At 42.7% G+C, this 22,397-nt stretch overlaps 1 protein-coding gene across 5 annotated transcripts in view; it reads left to right on the forward strand.

The window, feature by feature from the left end:
• Elmo1 (engulfment and cell motility 1) overlaps positions 1 to 22,397 on the forward strand; it is a 535,377-nt gene that overhangs the window by 500,778 nt on the left and 12,202 nt on the right. For all 5 annotated transcript variants that reach the window (XM_041645693.1, XM_041645696.1, XM_041645694.1 and 2 more), the window contains 2 exons: positions 12,182 to 12,289; positions 20,018 to 20,100. In XM_041645693.1, the coding sequence (XP_041501627.1) occupies positions 12,182 to 12,289; positions 20,018 to 20,100 (191 nt within the window). The remainder of the gene's footprint in view (positions 1 to 12,181; positions 12,290 to 20,017; positions 20,101 to 22,397) is intronic.

The raw sequence follows: 22,397 nt of genomic DNA on the forward strand, positions 1-22,397 counted from the left end.
TTTGGGATAGTTGCTATTAATTTCTCCCAAAAAGTTAGCACAAGCTCTTTGCCACGGTTCATTGTCTTCCCATAACTTTTTTATTTCTTCAGTAGTAAAAGGCACTATAATTTCTGCTGGGTCTATACCTGCTAGTTGACGAAGTCTCAGCTTACCTTTTATAATTAATTCAGAGACTTTTTCCACATAAGTTTTTAATTTTTTACTTGGTTTATTAGGTATAAATATCCACTCTAAAATAATATCTTCCCTCTGCATTAGAATCCCTGTAGGAGAAATTCTGGAAGGCAATATGACTAGGATGCAGCTAAGATTTGGGTTCACCCTATCCACATGTGCCTCCTGTAATTTTTCCTCAATCATTGTCAGTTCCTTTTCTGCTTCAGCTGTCAGTTCTCTTGGACTATTCAAATCTTTATCACCATCTAAGGTTTTGTTTAAATGAACTATTAGATCAGGTATTATCCCAACAGCTGGTCGTAGACTGGAAATGTCTCCTAACAATCTTTGGAAGTCATTAAGAGTCTTTAACCGGTCTCTCCTAATTTGTGCCTTTTGCGTTTTAATTTTCTCTAACCCTATTCTGTAACCTAGGTAATTAATAGAATTTCCTCTTTGAATCTTTTCAGGGGCAATTTGTAATCCCCACCTAGGCAAGACTTTCTTTACTTCTTCAAACATCCTTTCTAAAGTATCTTTATTTGAATCAGATAACAAGATGTCATCCATGTAATGATAAATGATGGACTTGGGGAATTGTTTACGAATTATTTCCAATGGCTTACTTACAAAATATTGGCACAGTGTAGGACTATTGAGCATACCCTGTGGGAGGACAGTCCATTGATATCTCCTATTAGGCTGAGAATTATTATAAGTAGGCACTGTGAAGGCAAATTTTTCTCTATCCTTTTCTTGTAACGGTATAGTGAAAAAACAATCTTTCAAATCAATAACTATAAGAGGCCATCCTTTTGGTAACAGAGAAGGCAAAGGAATTCCAGATTGTAGTGGGCCCATAGGTTGAATTACTTTGTTGACAGCTCTTAGATCTGTCACCATTCTCCATTTACCAGATTTCTTTTTTACAACAAACACAGGAGAATTCCAAGGGCTGGTTGATTCTTCAATATGGTGAGCATCTAGTTGCTCTTGCACCAGCTGTTCCAATGCCTGTAGTTTATCTTCAGCTAGAGGCCATTGTTTGGTCCATATTGGCTTCTCAGTTAGCCATTTTAAAGGTAGGGCTGTTGGTACCTCTAAAGGTTTGGTATTTGCTGTATGTTCTTGTACAGCCTGAATGGCTGGTGACCTTTTTCCATAATACCTCATCATATCCTTCCCAGAATTATGAGTTCCTGGAAATACAGGAATGTTAATCTGGGTATCCCATTGCTGTAGCAGGTCACGTCCCCATAAATTTATGGCAATATTGGCTATGTATGGCCTTAGTCTTCCTATTTGCCCTTCGGGCCCTATGCATTCAACCCATCTTGTGCTTTGTTTTACACGAGATAGGGTTCCAATTCCCAGGAACTGAACATCTACCTCTTGAAGAGGCCAATTCGGATGCCAAGATTCTGGGGTAATGATACTTACATCCGCACCTGTGTCTAATAAGCCTTCAATAAAAGTGCCATTTATACAGACTCTTAGCTTTGGTCTTTGATCATTAATAGAAGTCTGCCAAAATATACGTTTACTCTGTCCTACTGGGTTTTTTGACTCATCCTCCACACGTAATTCTTCATTTAGACCAGTATTACTTTTTACAGCAGAAATTGGAGCTTTTAATTTTCTTGGTGAGGCACATTCTCCACTGTGACTGGGAATGACTGGGCCACTGTTGGTTTGGGGGCCTGAGAGAGGCCCCCCAAGGAGTTTCCCGATAATATCGGATTGCCCCGTCTGTCTGTTGTTGACCTACATTCGTTGGACCAATGCCTGCCTTTACCGCATCTCCTACATATACCTGAAGGCCGAGGTCTCCTATTTTTGTCCTTCCCAGAAGAGATATTATTCCTAGAAATTCTTTGCCTGCAATCCCTTTGCAAATGTCCTAATTTACCACAATTAAAACACCTGGCAGTTTGATGTCTCCTCATTGCTTTGGAAATCGCTTCTCCTACCCAAGATTCATCATTATAGCTAAACGTCTCAACATTCATCGTATGCTGAATCCATTCATCCATAGGTGCTGATCTAGACTTTAAAGGCCCAATTATCTTTTTGCATTCTATGTTTGCATTCTCAAAAGCTAGATATTCAAGAAGTATTCGTCTAGCTTCTGGGTCTGTTACCCCTATGTCCAGAGCCTTAATTAATCTTTGCAAAAAGTCAATAAAGGGTTCTCTCTGTCCCTGCCTCATTCTGGTATATGATTCAACCCTTTTTGCTGGATCTTGTATCCTATTCCAAGCATTTAAAGCTGCTTGGTGACATAGACACAGTACTTCATCGTCATAAAGAGCTTGGACCTGTGGATCAGCATATTCTCCTGCACCAAGAATTTGATATTGGGAAACCTCAATACCTTTTGCTCTTCCTTGCTGTTCCATATGTTTGGATTCTTCTCTGAAATAAATTCCAAACATCAAGGAAGGTCCATTATCTAAAACTGCAGACACTAACTGATGGAAATCATGGGGGGTAGCTCTAGCATTAGAAGCCCAAGTCCTTATCATTTCCTTTACATATGCATTGTGCAAGCCAAAATTAACAACAGCTTGCTTAATTTCTTTCAGATCATTCATTGCTATTGGTGTCCATCTAGCTTCTCTGACTCCCTTTGAGCCTTTAGAAGTTGACACTTTGTCAGAATTAAGTATAGGGTATGTCGCTAGAACCCTGGGTAAGCCAGTTCTAATAGCTGGTGGAGGCATTGTATCCTGTCCTTGTGCCTCCTTTCTCTGTTCACCAGCTGCAATAATTTCCCCAATCTTTTCAAATCTTTTTATCATTGTCTCTCTTAAATCCTGAATCTCCTGACCTGTATATATTTTCAGTGATTTCACTGAGGTATCAATTTTTTGGTCCCCATTCTGCACCTGTGATTCCAAAGCTTTAATTTTTTCCTTCAAAGATAACATGTCCTCCTTAAACTTTTCTTGTATATCATGTAGATTCCCATCTTGGAGGTACATTCTGTCTGTTACCTTATCAAAACTTTGTGATAAAGTCTGAAGGTCAAATTCAACAGCCTGAACCCTTTCAGGTAACTTTCTAATACCCTTGGATATGGAATCAATTTTGTCTGTCATAGTATCCACTTGTTCAGATAACCTCTGATTTTCAATAATTTTAATCCTGTCAATTAGTTGTTCATTATTAGTTCGTAAAGATTCTATCATTCTTAGGAGTGCCATATTCTTCTGTTCATTATTAGTTTGTAAAGATTCTATCGTTTTTAGGAGTGCCATATTCTTCTGTTCATTATTAGTACGTAAAGATTCAATCGTTCTTAGGAGTGCCATATTCTTCTGTTCATTATTAGTACGTAAAGATTCAATCGTTCTTAGGAGTGCCATATTCTTCCTTAATGATAGAATATGGAAAAGAAAACTGAGGCCTAGTAACAAGCAAATTAAGGTATCCCCATAATCATATAAACCTTGTATGATGTAATTCATTGTATTAGTAAATATAAGTTTACTAATCCATTGTATTAGTGAAAGCAAAGCAGTAAAATTTGCGTTAGAAACAAAAACTGCCATATTACCTATTATCCAGCAGGTGGCGCTGTTGCAGAGTTGCGGTGAAAACATGGTCCTGTTTCAGTGCCTTAGTAGATGTTAAAAACTGGAAAATGCAAGTTTCTCAACAAAGTAAATGTAATTAAATCAATTCCTGAGACGGAACCAGAAACCCAGAATCCAGGGGTAGAGAAGAGCAATCTGGAAGCCGCTTATGCCTCCATGTGACAGAGTCACCCTGAGGGGTTGCAGCTTTCAGCAACCGCGTGTTCTGGTTCGTGCCACTTAAGAGCTGTGCTAACAAGGGAGATTTAAAAATGACTCAGAAAAGAGCAAACCACGCGGCCAGAGACTACGCGGGCCTGTGGAGTTTAAATCCACGTGGGGAGGCCAAGGCTGCCGCTGGAAGGCACAGGCTGAGGAAGGGAGGGCTCCCGCCTAGCCAAACTCGCGGCTGCCAAGCCAGACTCGTGGCCGCCAAGCCGAACTTGCGGCTGCGAGCGGGGAAAGGAGAGGTTCTGAAACCAAACATTGGGTGCCAAAATGAAGGCGTAAGTCACAAACAATGCCACACCAATTTGGGGTTATGATTATTAGGGTGGTATTTATTTAAAGGGGAAAAAACGTACAGATCACTGTCCCAGGCAACAGCCCTCTACGCAACCAGGAATGGAGTCTAGTCGCCAGCAGAGCAGGAAGTGAAGAGAGAGAGAAGAGGGAAGTGGCCGCTTTTTTAAAGGGAGAGAGACCACGCCCCAATGGGCTGGTACCTCAGCGGTGATAGGCTGGAGGAGTGGGAGGACCTCCCGCAACAGTTTGCATTATAAAAGAAGAGAGAACTCATCCCCTAAATTTAGCCCTTGAAGAATGAGCCCAGTCCCATTGCTCTTTGCATTCCTTGTGCTGGGCATCAGGTCCAAGTGAGACATTATACCACAGTGCTAAGGGTTGGCTGCCCTTGTCCGGGTATATAGACTTCAGCAGTTTTTAATCAATATCCATACCTGTTTCCTAAGACTTTTTCAAGAAATAAAGGTAGTTGGGAATGTAGGTCCTAGAAACAGAGCCAATAGGAGCACTGTTCATCTGAAAAATTGTGTTTTAAAAAGAAAATAAAAACAGGTCTGGGAGAGAGAAGACTTGGTCATGAACTTCTTGTCTCTGCAGCTGGCCCCATTAGTGTCTTCAGGCAGACATCTGATGTCTGAAAACCCTTCAAGATGGGAGTCTAGCACTCTTGGATCTGAGAACTATTAGCCAGATGGTTAGCTGTATGACCTCATCTCCTTATTGTCTCTGGAAGATCAATATCCAGGATATATAGACCCATAAACATAACGTAAAACATTTTCTTCTTGTACTTGAGATTGGGCAAAAGACACAGAAGTATTTAGAATGGGGAAAGCACACAGAGACACTTCTGAGCTGACTCCTAGTACTTACAATTACACTGAACCTTCCAGTCCACTACACTATCTGATGTCTCCTTCTAGGCTGAAATACATTGACTCTACCAGAATCTTCGTATCTAGATAAGATAATTACAGATTCTTGTTTAAAAAAATATTTAGCCCTCATTGTTGGTGAACTTCATAATGAACAAAAGCATTAGTATCTAAATGATGAGTTAGTAAAGATCTGGACAGAGTGGGGCCAGTTTAATACAAGATTCTCCTTCTGCAAGCAGAAAAGCCTGTGGGTTAACTTTGGTTACCGGCCCTCTGCCTGCACTGCTCGAGTTTCCCATCGCTTCATCAAAACACTGCACTTAGCTTTGTACAGCCTGGCAGTAGGCTGGGGCTTGAAACTGATCACTACTACTATAAGTATATGCGTATTCAAGGAGACTTCATCACAGATTAGGTCTGGTACGCCCTGTGTAGGAACCACAGCCTTCCAACTCATCTCACAGTGAAGAGGACACAGATGAGCAGATTGAGTCATTGGTTTACAGGAGAAAATGTGAGAGCTTCCAGGCTCATAGAACTGGAAGGGGAGGAGTTTGAAAAGCATCTTTTCCTTTGCTACATTTTGTCAGAATGCCTCCCAGTTGCATCCTGTCTCTTCCTGTCTCATCCACAAGTGATGCAAACATGACAAGTCTGGGCCACAGTAGCCCTAAGAGGCAGAAAATTATGTGATACGTATTAACCTGGCTTAAGTTCCAGCCTCCCCACTCCAGACTGGGTAGCTGTTGGCAACCCACTCATCAACCTGGACTCTTTTCGGCTTCTGTCACACAAGGATGGTACAATTTCCTACATTAAGTAGGTAGTTGCAAAGATTAAGTAAACTACTGTTAGCACTTAGTATGATGGTTATCAAACATTCAAGCCTACTCTTATGACTATTTGGGGTTATAGTTACTTGGCATATAATTTTTAAACCCAAGAAGCACACTATTGGATGTCTCATGCCTGCTTCTTGCCTTCTGTTCTGACGACATGTAAGGCTCCACCATGCTTCTCGTCCCACATACTCCTGACGAGGATAGCAAGATACGTTCTTAAAGGTTGTCTATGGTACAGCTATTATTGCTTCGTGACACTGCAATCTTCAACATTTCCCTCTACTTTCTACATTTTAGAAATTCAGTTTTCTCAGAATTGCTTGCATTGAGTAGTCTTGATAACCCCAGGGCTAAACACTATAGAACCATTTCAAGATATGATACATAAAGCTTGCTTCTCACTAAAGATGTTTGGTAGCGTCCTGTCTTAAAGTGCCAACGTGACCGAGTTATCACAGAATTCTGTGCTGGATGTAACATGTCTTCCCACTTCAGTCAGCAAGGCCTTTGTACCTCACATAAGTCTTGTAACCCTGTCAGAACCCTGGAGCCAAATGCATGAATTAGGTGCAGCATCTTTCTCAACCCTTCCGGGCAGCAAGCTGCTTCTTTCTTTTGTTTTAATTACATTTCTCTTGTGGTGTTTCATGAAACCCAATTAGCTCATTTTAGCAAAAAGTCAGGTATTTCCATTTGGATAAGAGAAAACAGTTGAACTTTGAGAAAGGCGTTTAGTGGATCCAAATAATGAGTGAGCACCGTTTCAAACAGGTGGAAGGGTAAATAGGGGGTGGTCATGTTCTCTGACTGAGCCAGTGCTAGTAACCAGCCCTGTGAAGAATGCAGGATGGATCCTTCATGTATGTTTTACTCATGAAGTTAAGGCTATCACTTTGTAGGTGAAGAACAGAGAGCTTTCCATTTGTTATTTTGCTCAAGACTATCACAGAGTGCCAGGACCAGGTGTGGATGCAAGGTCTGTGTGTTCACCCAGTGTCCATTTGTACCAGCAATCTTGCTGAGTGTGTGAGACTCACAAACTAGGAGAGGACACACTGCCTCTAAGGAGGCAGCATTCAAACTCCACACACAGTCTCTGGCTTTGAAGAACATCCAGTGGGTTGGGAAGTGTTTGAAAAGCAGAACGGCCTTCACGGTCACCCACAGCTGCCATCCCCCTCCCTGAACCAACAGAGAAACTTGTGGATCTCATCACTGGGAAAGTGACTTTTCCCTTTCCAGGCACTGTCCAGAACTGTTCTTTGATTCAGAAAGGCTGAATCTTAGGCAAGATATGGACTTTCTGAACACAATGATGGTTTTGTTTAGTTTAGGGCATCTTAGAGAGACCAAACATTCTGCTAGCAGTGTTCTAACAGTATAGGTTAGGAAATGCTTCCCAACTTCTGTGACAAGGGATTCCCAGAGCCTGCTACCAGACACGACTCTGCACCCAACACCAGGAAGTTCCCTGTTTCCTAAGCAGAGTTGATCAGACTCAATTCCTACCCCTCATGTAACATCCAGCATGTCACACCAGTAGTAGTAACTATTACTCAACGACCTGGTCTCCTCTAAAGACCAAGAGGCATGATTACCATACCTGGGGCTAAATTGGCAAATGAAGAAAAAAATTTAATTTGTTTTCTTATTGGATAAAACTTTGACTGTTGGACAGTGTTATAATAATTTCACTTCTCGGTGATTTTTAGATTATAGCAATCCATGTAGCATCATTAATAGCTTTAATTAGACCTTCTTCCCAGGTTTATGGGCTGTCCTAGTTAGCATGAACTGTCAGCCTGACATAGCCTCACCCCGAGAATCACCTAGATCAAACTGACCGATGGGCATCTCTGTTGTCTGTCCTGATTGATACAGGAGAGCTCAGCCCACTATATGCAGCACCGTCCTGCTGCTTATACATAGTACCACTGAGTCATGGGATAGCTCCAGGATGCAAAGATGTTATTCCTCTAAAGAACAGACAGATCTTAATCAACAGAAAAACTGAAGATCCCAGTGTCACACCTCACTGGCTTCCTTCCCCTCACCCTGAGACAAGTAGGTAGACTCATGCAATGTAAGAAAGGTACCTAAGTATGAGCCTGTGAGCAAGCCGGAGAACAAGCCTTTGCAGCAGTTCCTCCATGATTCCCGTCCAGCCATCGGTTTTCCTCAATGACGGATTGTGACTTGGAAATGTAAAGCAAATAATGCTCTCCCACCCACCATAGGTTGCTTTCGTTAGGGTGTTTTATTACAGTACAGAAAAGAAACAAAAATATGGGCTCTGAAACCAGCTACTCCCTCCGATCCTTAACAAGGCTAAGGAGGATGGAGGAAGGAAAGAAAAGAGGGACCTATGACAAAGGAAAGGAGAAAAGAGAGAAAGACAAAAAGACGGTATGAATAAGAACAAAGGAAAAGCTTGAATCAGAAAATTGCCTCCATCCTTTCTAGTTTGGAGTTGGAAAGACAACTGTTAATATATTCTAATTTGTATTGACTACAAGGCCTCCACATTAGCTCTCACATCCTCTGTAGATGCTAGTAAACAATCTTTGATAATGTTCTCATTGCTTCTTGCTAATTGCTTTTAATGACGAGATCCACTCTGCTATTGCCCAAAGGGATTGAGGAACTCATAGCATCATGCTGAGTCTTATAAGGAAAATGCACATTTTTTTTTCTCACAAAAGTAAACTACAAATCAGGCTGCTGCTGTTAACTGATACCGATGTCGGTGTGCTGTGTGCTGTACTGGTGGGCGTGGGCAGCTTCACTCCCCTCCAAAGCCCAACATTTGAGACAGAATTATGCAAGTCATGATGCCTATCAACCAAAGTGCTGCAGCTTCCATCTCAGAAGAAAGATGTTACCTTAGCGTCTTCACATTTGATCACAAATCAAGACAAGCTTCTCAGCCTCTTCAGCCCCCTTTTCATTGTTTTGTAATCCATCCAAAACTTCTTACTTGCTAAGAATCACAATAACACATTGCTACCATCAGGCATTCACAGACCTTTTTGCTCATGACCATTGTAGCAATGGACAGAGTAAGGGGAATTTGTGTAGAGTAAGAGAAGAACTAGCTAGGGGTAGGAAGAAAACCAGGGAAAGGTGGTGTCCTGTAACTCAAGGTAACTTAAGTCTCAGAAAGGAAGAAGCAGTCTTTAATTGTGAAGCAGACAGTCAAGCCAGAGTTTCAGGTAAGACTATTGTGTTTCTTTTAAATAAGCTTCCAACCAACTTTCCATAGTTCCAGGTTAGACTTGTGTGTTTTTTTAAATAAGCTTCCATCTAACTTTCCAACGTAGGTGGTCGTTTGTGTCAAGGGATAAGTAAGAGCTAGTCACTGCTCTGTATTGATTAAGAATGCATTATGAGCATAGCGGTCAATGAGGACTACTGAGAACTCAAGAACAATGGCAATGGGTTTTTGATCCTACTGCACGTACTGGCTTTGGGGGAGCCTAGGCAGTTTGGATGCTCACCTTACTAGACCTGGATGGAGGTGGGCGGTCCTTGGACTCCCCACAGGTCAGGGAACCCTGATTGCTCTTTGAGCTGATGAGGGAGGGGGACTTGATCGGGAGAGGGGGAGGGAAATGGGAGGCGGTGGCGGGGAGGAGGCAGAAATCCTTAATAAATAAATAAATTTTTTTTAAAAAAAGAATGCATTATGTAAGCAAGAGAAATTCCCCATTCCTATCTAGATCGTGTTTGTCTCTACTTCCCAGCCCTGGACACAAGCATTTATGTGGTCCAACTCTCTACTGCCACCAAGAATTGAGGGTCCAAGTTTAGTCTCTCATGTCTACCCTTACTTAATGGCTTCTTGTATTTTTTGAGGAGTAGTAGATGCATTGCAAACTTATTGAAAATACTTTTAGATAACTAATTTATCCTGAAAATGGAAGAAGCAATTTAAAATTTAATCTATTTTATAGATGAATATACATTGTACAGTTCATTCCATATTGTGTTAAACTAGTTCACTTTCTTTTTTTTTTTTTTTTTTTTTTTAAATATTTATTTATTATGTATACAATATTCTGCCTGTGTGTATGTCTGCAGGCCAGAAGAAGGCACCAGACCTCATTACAGATGGTTGTGAGCCACCATGTGGTTGCTGGGAATTGAACTCAGGACCTTTGGAAGAGCAGGCAATGCTCTTAACCACTGAGCCATCTCTCCAGCCCTAGTTCACTTTCTTAATTCTTCCCATCAGACCTTATTGAAAATAAATGATCACTGCGCCATTATTGACTCATTGGCTTCACATAGTACCACTGTGTCATGGGATAGCTCCCGGATGCAAAGATGTCATTCCTCTAAAGAACAGACAGATCTTAATCAACAGAAAAACTGAATATCCCAGTGTCACGCCTCACTGGCTTCTTTTCCCTCACCCTTAGCCTCCAAATCCACTCAGGGAGCATACCTTACAGCAAATTGTGCTCATCATAGTCCATGTAGACCAGGCCGTAGGCCATGTGTTCCTTGTGTGCAGAGAGGACCACCATGTCTTGTTATGTCAGGTCTCTAACAGTTCTGTGATGCGCACAACACTTGATGTCCTCCAGACTTCTGTCTTGTTATGTCAGGTCTCTAACAGTTCTGTGATGCGCACAACACTTGATGTCCTCCAGACTTCATAATTCTTATTGTAAATTCCATCTCAGTCCCCTCCCCCACCACATGCATTCTTCTCATGGAAACCCAGGAATTTTCCATTAGCTTATTAGAATGGCTGTGAATTAGTGAGGGAATTGCTTCGCTCTCTTTAAAGTCTGCTCCATAACCACCTGTGATTGCTGTATGTATAAAATGACTTTTGATATGTTGGCAAGCCCTAATAATTGAATGATCTTCTTCTTCCTTTTCAATAGTTTGTTTTTGCTTTCACCACAGTTCAGGGTCCTTTAAGTTCGTGGTTGCCTTGTTTTGATACAATCAGGGATTTTTTAAACAGTGTTAAGTTATTTTATACATGAGTGGGACAAGAATCACAGAGACCATTTTATCAGAGTTGTTTCAAAGTAATTTGGAACTGCAGGGACAGTATTGAAGGGATTTGACCAAGACCATAGGGTGAGCCAGGGGCACGAACTGCCAAGAGGCTGGTAGGGCACAGATGCTGTGCACCTGCTGTGCTTCAACCAAGTCTCCTTAAGTCTTCATTTTCCAGTTTTTCCAACATCAAGGGAGCATTCTATTGGATTTCTTATCTTATCTTGGGTCTTACTATAGGGAACATTAATAGGACTAATATGTATGTACCAAAATGTCAGCCCATGATGTTAATGGTGCAAGTAATTTCTAGAGAAGCTCAGTTCATAATGGTAAGCAAAGAAGCCTTTCTGGAGGACCCACCATCTAACTGAGCCTTTGCATCTGTACAAACACCACAGTCATGGTTCAAGTTCCCAATTTGTACATCTATAGGTCTATAAAAGTGTTATGTGCCTCCTCCCCACTGCCGTAGTCTTGCTCACCTTTTCTCATTACATTTGAGGGCAGAGGGGGTCAAATTGTGGGAGTGCAGTGTGAGAACCACACTAAAGCTTCGGCCGTTCCCATCCTGCCACTACTCTGAAGTGGTTAGGAAGGAGGCTGCTTGTGAATACCTTCATTCTTTCCGTAAATTCTGAATCATTCAGATGATTTATCACGAATCCCACCCCCGTGTGTATCACTCGTGTCCTGATAATTCATGCACAGATCATGGATGTGCTCTGTTAGCACCAAGGAACAGGTGTGTGCACCAACTAAAGATGGCTGTGTGCGTACAGTCGACCCAGCAGGCTGGATATCAAATTGGAAGCAGCTCAAGGCCCCAAAAGCTGTTCTTCTTTACCCCTCTCTTACTTTGCCCAGCTTCCGTGGCTAAGAACTAGCCCCGTCGGTGGTTACAGGCACTGATGAACCTCTTAGAAAATACCTTGTCATTGAATTAGGTTTGGTGATATCTCCTGCGGTCACCAACGTTTGCAGAGCAGAGTGGGTGATACTGAAATGCCCAAATCAGGGGGGGGGGGTTACCATTCAGGACACTAAAAATCCATGATTTCTTAAGGTCTTAAGGTCCAAAATCAAATGAGTCATTTTTCTCCTCCAGGTAGCACTAACAGCACTGGCAATATTTTTCAAAGCTAGAATCATTAACACTGTGAATGTCTGTTTTTCTCCTCAGACAAATTTTGGTATTGTCGGCTTTCACCAAATCACAAGGTCTTACATTATGGTGACTTGGAAGAGAGCCCCCAAGGAGAAGTGCCCCATGATTCCCTGCAGGACAAATGTAAGTGGCTCCCTCCCTGGTACAGCACACCTGAACTTTGATTGGTTGGTTATGTTTCATTCTTGACGTACCATGCAGAGAGAGAACGCTTGGCTTCAATGAACCTTTTGAACTTGACTCATCCCTGAATTTCAGCCTGAGCATTCCCATCAAGTGCACAGCCTGGAAGGATTTGAGGCTCATGGATGAGCAGGGCAAATGTCAGAGGAATTCTCACACACCTTTTCTGTCTACTTTAGATAGTATGTATCTAGGGCTGTTTCAAGGAGCTAGAAACATATAAACCTGAATTTGTCAACTGTATTTTGAATAGCCTGTGAAATAATTTTTTTTTTTACAACCTCTACCACCTATGACTTAATGTGTCCTATAATTACAAAGTGGAGTTAGTGAAAGACTCAAGTACTACTTTTGAGCACTCAGATATTTTGGGAACTTAGGATAAGTGGCTTTCTAGAAACACAGTAGTCTTCCAAGATACGCATTATTTCTGTCCATTAGCCTTTGCCATCTGCTTTGTTTAAACACATGATTTTGAAGAGATAGTAACACGTGAGATCCTTTTAACCCAATACTAAGTCAGGTACTAAGACCTAAGGTTCAGAGCTCAGTGTGAGAGACTAAAAATTATTAAAACTGCATTGAAAATGCCAGGGTGGTGAATTAATTTGGAAGAGAAATGAGACAGAAGTAATATATCCTCGGAGAACACTCTAGTCAGAGAAATCAACCAAGGGCCAGCTATCATGACATGCTAAATAACCTTCAGAAGTTCCATCGATCCTGCTGTGTTTAGATAGGCATATCCCAGGCATTGCCTTTGACCTCTGACCACCTGCTGTCTCACATCTGCCCTCCCGTCACCCCAGGGCCCGTGAAAGTCAAATCTGGATTGCCTGCTGTACAGCTCTAGACCACAGGAAGCAAAAATAAACCATGAATGGGAAACTTCCTGACACTTTCAGACTGTGCTGACATCTCAGGCAGAAAGCCTAGAACATTTTCTCTCCCTCCGGTTTAAAAATGGGACGGTCTGGCCTTTGTAGTGTCATACGGTTCATTCCCATCCACACAAGAACTGCTTTCCCAGCATGTATTATTGATACCCACAGCAGGAAAAAGTAATCTGAAACCACAGCTGCAGGCTGTGCCTCCCCAACACAGGCTGTGCCACCCAGCACAGGCTGTGTCCCCAGTACAGGCTGTGCCCTCAATACAGGCTATTCCCCTAACATAGGCTGTGCCCCCACAACACAGGCTATGCCCCCAGTTCAGGCTATTCCCCCAACACAGACTGTGCCCCCAACACAGACTGTGTTCCTCAAGACAGGCTGTGCCCCCTAACACAGACTGTCCCCCAACACAGGCTGTGCCCCCAACACAGGCTGTGCCCCCTCTTAACACAGGCTGTACCCCCAACACAGGCTGTGCTTCCCCCCAACACAGGCTGTGCTTTCCCCCAACACAGGCTGTTGTTCCATCCACACCCCAATACTATCTCTTAGTCTTCTTCATGAAGCTAAGAGCCCTCTGGTCAGAGTTGACAAGGCAGAATCAGCCTGTCACCTGATGCCAGGTCTGTGTTTCTCCAGCTGTGGACCTTAGAAAGTGGAACCCCGGTAGCCTCACTCAGACCTCAAAAAGCAGAAACACTGCTGTGAGAACTGGAGCCTCCAAGTGGCTCTGGTGTACTCTCAAGTTTTACAGATGTTAGTGTAGATCTTGCCGAATATGGCTCCATGGTACATGACTTTCACCAAAAAGTTCTTTAAAAAAAGATGAAAATATGTTGTCAACTTGTGATTTTTGGAAGAAAGAATGTTAAAAAACTAAACCTTAACTAAGATTTTAGTATCACTTCTTTTTTATCTCAATCTCTCTCTCTCTCTTATACACAAACACACACTCTCACACAGTAAGAAAGGCTTAATCTTAGAATTAAGGACAGGCCTTTCTGCTCTTTGAATTTGCTGTGTGAAGAACACACTCTGGTATCCTTTTTCTCTTTCCTCTCATGAGCTAGGAAGTGTTCATGGCCAGTGATCTGGAAGAACATTGCAAGTTTCTGGTGGCCAAAGTAACTGCAGCTGCCTAGGACATCTCCCAGGCCCTTCTATGCCTGGCCAAGAGATGGAGAAAGGACTCCGGGCTGAAGAATCCACCATACTCCTGAGCCTACCCAAAGCATCTGTTCTCCTCTTACTGAATGTATAATTCGTCCTCATACCTACAGATATATAATCCACATCTCAACTTGAACATGGGCATGTAACTGGCAATTTGTCAGTGTTAGGCACAGTGCACCCAGTTCCTTAGATAACCAGCAGCCCTACACCTAGGGAAAATTCTAGTGGTTGACCAGCACCTGAACCCCATAAAAGGACAGTTACTTGGCTTTCCCACAGAACAAGGCCCTCACCTCCACAGCCCCAGAGTTGAGCAGACAGCTGGGTATGCAGGGAGACCACCTGGTCTGGGTGGTCCCAGATGAACGCAGCCAGAGCTGTGAATCTCCACTCTCCGCACAGGGTTTGGGAATGGCCATGGGCTGACGTTGCTTCTGGGAGAAGGTAGCAGTCTTCCTCCCGAGGACGCCTCCGACAGTCTTGTCTCTCCATTTCCTCTGTGACCTTTAAAGTCTGGTGATGCAGAATTCCAAAGACTGTATCACGCCTTATCCCTTGCAAAGAGAGGTAGAAATTATAGAATTTTTAGGGTGTGTGTTTGTCTGGGGAGAGTGGGTTGGTGAGATTGTGTCTATCTGTGTAGGGGTCAGAGAAGGGGGTATATTCATATAATAAAGTGAAATAAAGTTGTGTCTAGGAAAGCCCTGCCCTGCCCTGCCCTGCCCTGCCCTGCCCTGCCCTGCCCTAGGAAACTAAATTTGCAACTTCAAGCACACACACCTGTGTTTCCTTCTGTGCCAATTCTACATTCTACCTGGGCCGTTAAAAGCAGAAAATGTATTCCACTAGAGAAAATGAGTGAGAGACATTGGAAACCTCAGGCCTAAATAGGATGTCTCCATCAAATCCCTCCCCTCAAAGCTCAGGGAATTCAGCAGAAGAGGAGAAGAAAAGAATGTAAGAGCCAGAGAACACAAAGGAAATGAGGCCTTCTAAACACACCAGGACCAAGCACATATGAACTCACAGAGACGAAGGCAGCATGCCGAGGACCTGTATGGCTCCCCACCAGACAGGACCCTAGAGATGAAAGGAGAAGTGGACGCATGCCCCACCCCTAACCCAGAAGTTTTCTCCAAATGATAAACACTTGCAAATAAAAATTTAGTTTTCTTCAAGGAAGTCTCATTAGGGAAACAAGCTACTCTTAAGGGTAGGCTGCATGCCCAGCCATAGATGCCAACAGGAAAGGACCTCACTGGCATCTTTGAAGGTTCCTTGTCTCATAATGCTGTGTCAGGACTTTTCCCTTTCTCTTCTTTTTCAATTTCATCTTTTGTTTACACTATAGGTTCTTTGCATATCTGTTGTGGCTTCTGGGTTTGTGTTTTGATGGGATTCTTGGGTGTGTGAGTAAGTGAACCTGTGTCTACATCTGTTTTTTATATCTTTTTCTGGGTGCTTTTGCTTCTATCTGCTTTATTCTGTTATTATGTGTTTGTTTTACTTTATTTTATTTCATTATTATTCCTTTGATGCCTGTTTGTTTTCTAATGAGAGACAAAATGAGGACGGATCAAGATGGGAGGGGAGAGAGGAGGAAATAGGAGATGTAGAGGGAGGGGAAACTGCAATCAAGATATAACTTACAAAAAAAATCCATTTTCAATAAAAGAAAAAAAGGAAAAGGATCATTTCCCTTAATTAATGGTAAGAGTCATTGCCTTGCCATGTATTTTTGTCTTCTCCTGAGGCAGGGGGAATTATCTTCCACCCTTGACTTAACCAGGGCTAAATAGTAAGATATTGATGAGTCAAATGGTTCAACTGGACCTTCTACTACAGCTAGTATTAGTGAGGACTGAAGGATTCTTCTTAGCTGTCTTCTCCCTTAAGCGTTGAGCCAATGCTTTCCCTATTCTTCCTAATTGCTAGGAAACGGGGCCCTTGAAAAATCCACATTTCCCCGCATCCCCTCTTACTCTGCTTCCCTCTCAGGGCTTGCAGGCTGTCGTCACCATCACTCCCATTAAACATGAGACTCATTTGCTTCCTAGCCACGCTTGTGGCCCCTCAAGGCCTCAGTTTGGAAGAATCTAGGCCAGTGTTCTTCACCCCCACCTCAGGGGAAAGCACAGGCCAGTGCCTTCCTCAAAGATTAAGCCTATTTATAGGGGATGAGGCTAGCAGCTGACAGCCAGGGAAAGTGGGGGATTTGGGTCATGAAATCACAGCGAAGAATTTCGGTCCCTCCATCTACTGAGAGAATTAATGCAGATTATTGGTAATAGGAATAATGGCAGGTGGCATTTGCTAAGTGCATAATGTATGCTAGGCTCGGTGCTCAGAGCTTACATAAGTTATCTACTGTACATCCCGAAGGGGCATTTCATCCATATTTTATAGATAAGGAAAGCGAGGTAGAGAAGCATTAAGTATAGCTAGTTGAAAGTCATGGGTTAGTAAACAGTGAGATAAGGATGTTTGCAGGCAGGCAAACAGCTCCATGGCCAATTTTACTTTACCATTTTCCTGCCTGAGCTAAAAATCGTCTGGGACTCTGAGAGCTTAAACCTAAAGTGGTAGAACAAGAGGCTGAATGAGCCCCCAAAGCCTTGGTTTCTGGTTACAAAGACACCGAATGGACCCTCACTCAGTGCTATGAGACTGGTTTGCTAGGTTAGGGAGAGCAGGCTCTGTACTAACTATTGGCGTGACCTGCCTCCACCCTGTCTCCTGTCACAGAAGCATCTACGGAGGATACCTGCACACAGCAGTGTCTGCACACAGCAAAGGCATAGAGCGAGCTGCCTCTTGGAGACGTTTTGCCTTGACTTGACCCCAGGAAAACAAAGCTAAAAGTGTTCTCATCGCTGTGGCCACGTTGGTTTTTCAGTATTATTTTTTCTTTAAATCATAATTAAAGTCTCTTCTAAGATACTAGCAAGGAGCTTCCTGAATGTGCTTGGAGTGAAGCCCACATTCGTGTCTGTTTTCATTATGATACTGACACCTTCCAAACCCAAAGGTGGCCTAGGAAGGGAGCATGGAGCACTAAGACCAGATCTGTTCCTGACTAGCTGTGTGATATCATGTAAGGGGTTCTTCTCGAATGCAAAATGGTGGTGAATGGCAATTCACCCCAATCCTCCCTAAACTGAGTAATTATGAGACGTGAAGGTGTACCCCAGAGTAAGGGTGCTTTCTCTGATGGCCTCCTGCTTCTCCCAGCTCTTTGCCCTACTTCTTTATCTTTCTCCCATGTCAAAAGACCAAATCAAAAAGCTAGCTTGGCTTTGAAGCCCTTGTGAGCTCCCCATGGTGTGAGCATGAGCCCTTGGTTTCTGCCTCTGGACCAGAAGACACTGGTTATGGCTCTCCCCGTGGCTAATCCTCCAGTGCAGCTAGAGAAAAACTATGAAAAGAAAGAAAGGAAAAAAAAAAACAGCTTTTCAAAGGGACTGTATTTTTAGAATTTGTGTTTTCTTTTTAGTCATAATCCCATGAGCGGCACAGCAGCTTATCTCCCTGATAGAGGACAATGGATATTTAAATATAAAATATGTACAGCCACAATATCCATTGAAAAGAGATTCCCTTCTGTGAAGCCTTTGCATTGAGGATTCAAAAGACTGATCCATGGCAGTTTTGTATTTTCCTGGTCCCATTCTACATGTTTTCAAAGCCGAGGGGTAACTTACTTTTGCAGAGGATAGACACTGTGGAGTTCATTAAGCATTTCATATCTTATAACAAAGGATTCTCTGCAATATACTTGTGATTCAAACTCCTGATGAAGCTTTAAGAGGAATTTTGAATTGCCTTGCTAATTAGATTTAAAATTCCCTTCAGTGTCTCCATTGCAAATGCAACCAGCTTCTCCTAGTGTTCAGATACTCCCTGCAGACAGATCAGCCAGGTAGGCAGCAAGACCAGTCCTTGGTTATGAAAATGGACTTGTGAGACCTGAAGCCAGTGTTCAAGGTAGGCTCAGGAATCTTAGCACCAACTTACAAGATGTTTAATCAGAGGAGGTCAGGAGAGGCCACACTGCTCCACTGTGGTACAGGAGCAGGCAGCCCTACACCTCTGAGTCTTAGCACAGCAAAAGACTTCTAACCTGTGATGGTGATGACGGAGGACCCCAGTCACTTATGGCCACAAGCCATTTACATATATACCTGTATCAGCATGCTGGAACACAGAAGAATGAAATGGCAGACAGGGACTTTTTGGTACTTCCTCTTACATTTCATTGGCCAGAGCACAAGACCCCAACTAACTGCAAAGTTGCTGGGAAGCATTGTCTTCCTTGTGCCCGGAAGGGAGAAAGAGAAGCCAGGAATTGATACTAAAATTGAGTACAACTATGGACTGACTACATGATGGAGGAACTGATGCTGTGAAGAAGATGATGGAGAAGCCTCCAGAGACTCTGGAGGAGCTCCTCACTTCCCCACTTCTCTGGGTTGACAGCTCTGGGCACATTACCACATTTAGGCAGAATTCTCAGTTGTCTTTGTTATTCTGGGACATTAGCTTTTAAGGGACCCTCCTGATCTAGTGTTTTAATATTCTGTAAATTTATAATTTCATTGTTTACTATCAACCTTATAATCAGTGCAGATGTACAAGCTTAAACTATGAAATCTGCCATTATGTCCACCTTTAAGGAAGTGTAGGGAACTGATGCTTCCAACTCTCCTTCGGCAAAGCCAAGCCTGCCAGCATCTGCAGCTGGCTTCACAATCATTTGTGGGGCTGGCAGATTTGGGATTGGAGAAGGATGGATAACTTAGTGTTGTTTTTTAAATCAAGGTTCTGAACCATCCTACTCGTCCTTGTCCCTCTCATTTGATCTTAAAGAGTATTTTGAATGCGGTGCTTTTTCTGCTTCTTATCTCCCTCCTACTCCCGAGCAAGATTTAAGATAACATCGTTCTATCTAACTGCATTATTTTTCAAAGGCTCTATTGGAAAGGGAAGGCTCCTTTATTGTGTTGAGTTTATTTCCATTGCCTGTTGAACAAGGACAGCTAAACCTACCTTAAGGAATTGTTATGAGAATTAACGATTTGGGGAAGGGAGAAATTTTGGAGGTGAGTTCCGAACTGTGGAGTCAGACAGGTGATTTGGGCTAGATATACTTGCTCTGCTTATCCACCACTCAAAAACAAACAACAAAGATGCAAATGCTAGCTAGAGGTATCAATCTATATGAAGCCTTTGGCATTGATCCTAGCACACAGAAAGCCTTACAGTGTCTATATTGCCAAAACCACTATTACCTAATGCCACATCTGTTATAATACCATCACTAACAGCACCACTATGGTAGGTCTTATTTTAATTTTTAGTGAACCAAATTATATTTATGGAACTAGCATGCTAGAGATACATTTTACCAGAACATTGTATGCTTGAGTGTCTAGTCTCTGAACACTGCCTGACCTTTTCCTCTTGTCACTTCGCTTCTTTTTTGTTTTGTAGTGGCTTCGGGCAGTGCCAACCATGGTAGCAGACTCAATGAGTACCTTTGCTCCTGTATTGACATTGAAGCTTTCAATGGTGTCATAACTTTCATTGTTTTTATGAATTGCAGTGCCGGTGGCCGATATCAAAGCGGTGGTGACGGGAAAGGACTGCCCTCACATGAAAGAGAAAGGTGCCCTTAAACAAAACAAGGTATGATTTCTAGATCATTGTCAATGGCTGTCTGTACAATGCAGTGGGCCATCATAGTGATCCCAGCCTTCGCTCACAGAAATGGACATGCATGTGTTGGAGGGTTCACCCTGGAACCAAGGGCATTGTATGTCGACTTGTACATCTCGGCTCTCCCTTTTTCTTCCCTGAGCCATTGCTCTCCTGTCTTAACGCGCTCACTCCCTCTGCCTGATCACCTTTGTAATGCCTCTTCTCTCTTGTTCCTCTACTTCCTGTCTACTTCCAACCCTAGAAATTACAGTGAGTATTCTCACTCTGTCTTTGTATGAGTCTCTTCTGCTCACCGTCAACCCTTCTTTAGGCCTCTTCTCATCTCCGCTTCATGATATTCCTGCTCCCTACACTGCTTCACTAGAGTCTCAGTGAAGCCCAAGACAGACTTCTGGCTCAAAGAATGTCATGAAATATTAAGTGCCTTGTATCCTTCAACATCATAGAAAGTCGACTATTAAGTATCCAAATTTAGCTCAAAGGAGAGCAGTACTCAGGAATACATACTTAGGTGTCTGTTAAGTGCAATATTTTTCTCCATCTCTTTCTAGTTTACCGCAAGTTTTCACCATGGTGGTCCACATTGTTTTATGAGGAAACAGGGATGGAACACAATCTTGAAAGATAGAAAATGTCCTCTGTTTCTAGGTCAGAGGGATGCATTAAGGAGCCAATTCTTTGTTTTACCCGTTGGCATTTTATATACCATCCATTAAAAGGAAAATAAAGATTAGCTATGTGTGGTGATATACACCTGATATCCTAGCCCAAAGGAGGATGATGCAAGAAAATCATAGCCAGCCTGGACTGCATAGCAAGATCGTCTTTCTAAAACAAAACAAATCTAGATTTACCTGGCTGCTCTAGACATCTGTGTACCAAATGTCACATGAACCAATAGTTTATTTCTTTGATTCTCAAAACAGTGTCTAAAAGGAATTTTAAAAACTCATATATTCTGCTTAACAGTCAGGATTAACATAAGTGGTCCCTGTTTTCTGATTCCAAATGAAGATTAAAGGTCATTACCCAACGACTATACTCAAAGAAAACCAAAAGTCCTGTGAGAGTATTGTTCAGGATGCCAGAAGGGAAAGATACAGGCAAGGATGCTGATTGCAAGATCCTTGCTCCTTGTGACATAGAGATACAATTCAACTCAAGGCCTTGTGCATTTCTTCATTGCTAAGCCCACCCCAGCACAAGCCAAAAAGGTACTCCAGTGACAAACATCATAATATGGAGGGATGCTGGAGGCACTAAAGTCTGGGGGTCTCTTGTAAAGCACCTGTGGGAGTTTCCATGTCAGAGAGATGAGGATTGTGTTGTCCTTAGACTCCAAAGAGCACTACAAACTGTGGCAACAAGTCCTAGGTTTCATGGTTTGCCTCTTGTGAGGCTGCCTTCCTTCAACACCAGCAGGGAGAGCCATATGTTCCACATGTCAGGTGTTCGCTCTTAAGTCTCAGAGAGCACGGGCTCTGCTCAGCTCCAGAGAGGTTTGTGGGTATGTAGCACTTGAACTGAGCAGGAAGTCATGTGAACAAACTGACAACCCAAGAGTCTAACCCAGAAGCCTGGGAGGGCTGGCTGGCAGTAGAGCAGTCTACCAGGGTTTGAACATGCTGACTAGGAAACGGGAATTCTGTAAAATACTTTCAGAGACATTTCCTGCATTTGCCCCAGTTTGTGAGGATCCTGAGGGCTGTCACTCTCCTCTGCACATTAAGCTGAACGAAGGGACAAGTTTCGTGAGAGACCCTGCGGTAGTAAGTCAAGTGGGAAGTGATCCATGAAGACAGCTCATATCAACTTTGAGCATGCAGATGCTTAGGCACACACGTACATACACACCGGAAAGCACATACAATAGATCCCAAACATGTGAACATTCATGCATACACAGATACCAATACATGCCACACATATATTCTGCAAGAAAAAAAAAGCCCAATTGTCTTGCTCTATTAACATAAATTATCAGTCTAAAGACCTGGCTCTTGTTTCCTGTTACCTAATATGTCCCAAAAAAAGAAATTAGAAGTATGCCTCCTCTTACCCTAAAATGCGGGGTGGGCAAGACAGCCTACAGAAACAGAGCGATCATCCAAATCAGAACTCTGCTTTCTCGTTAGGTTGTGTAAATCATTCGCCTCTTTCAAAATGACACAGATGTAGAGCTTGTCGGATTGGAAAGTTATAACTATGATTTAAAATAGAAAAAGTCGACGTTCTACAAGTGGTGTTTAAATGAATTGGTTCTG

Source organism: Microtus oregoni, unplaced genomic scaffold (assembly GCF_018167655.1).
Source record: "Microtus oregoni isolate MIOR12 unplaced genomic scaffold, Mior012 000115F_ref0000277, whole genome shotgun sequence".
Classification (NCBI taxonomy): domain Eukaryota; kingdom Metazoa; phylum Chordata; class Mammalia; order Rodentia; family Cricetidae; genus Microtus; species Microtus oregoni.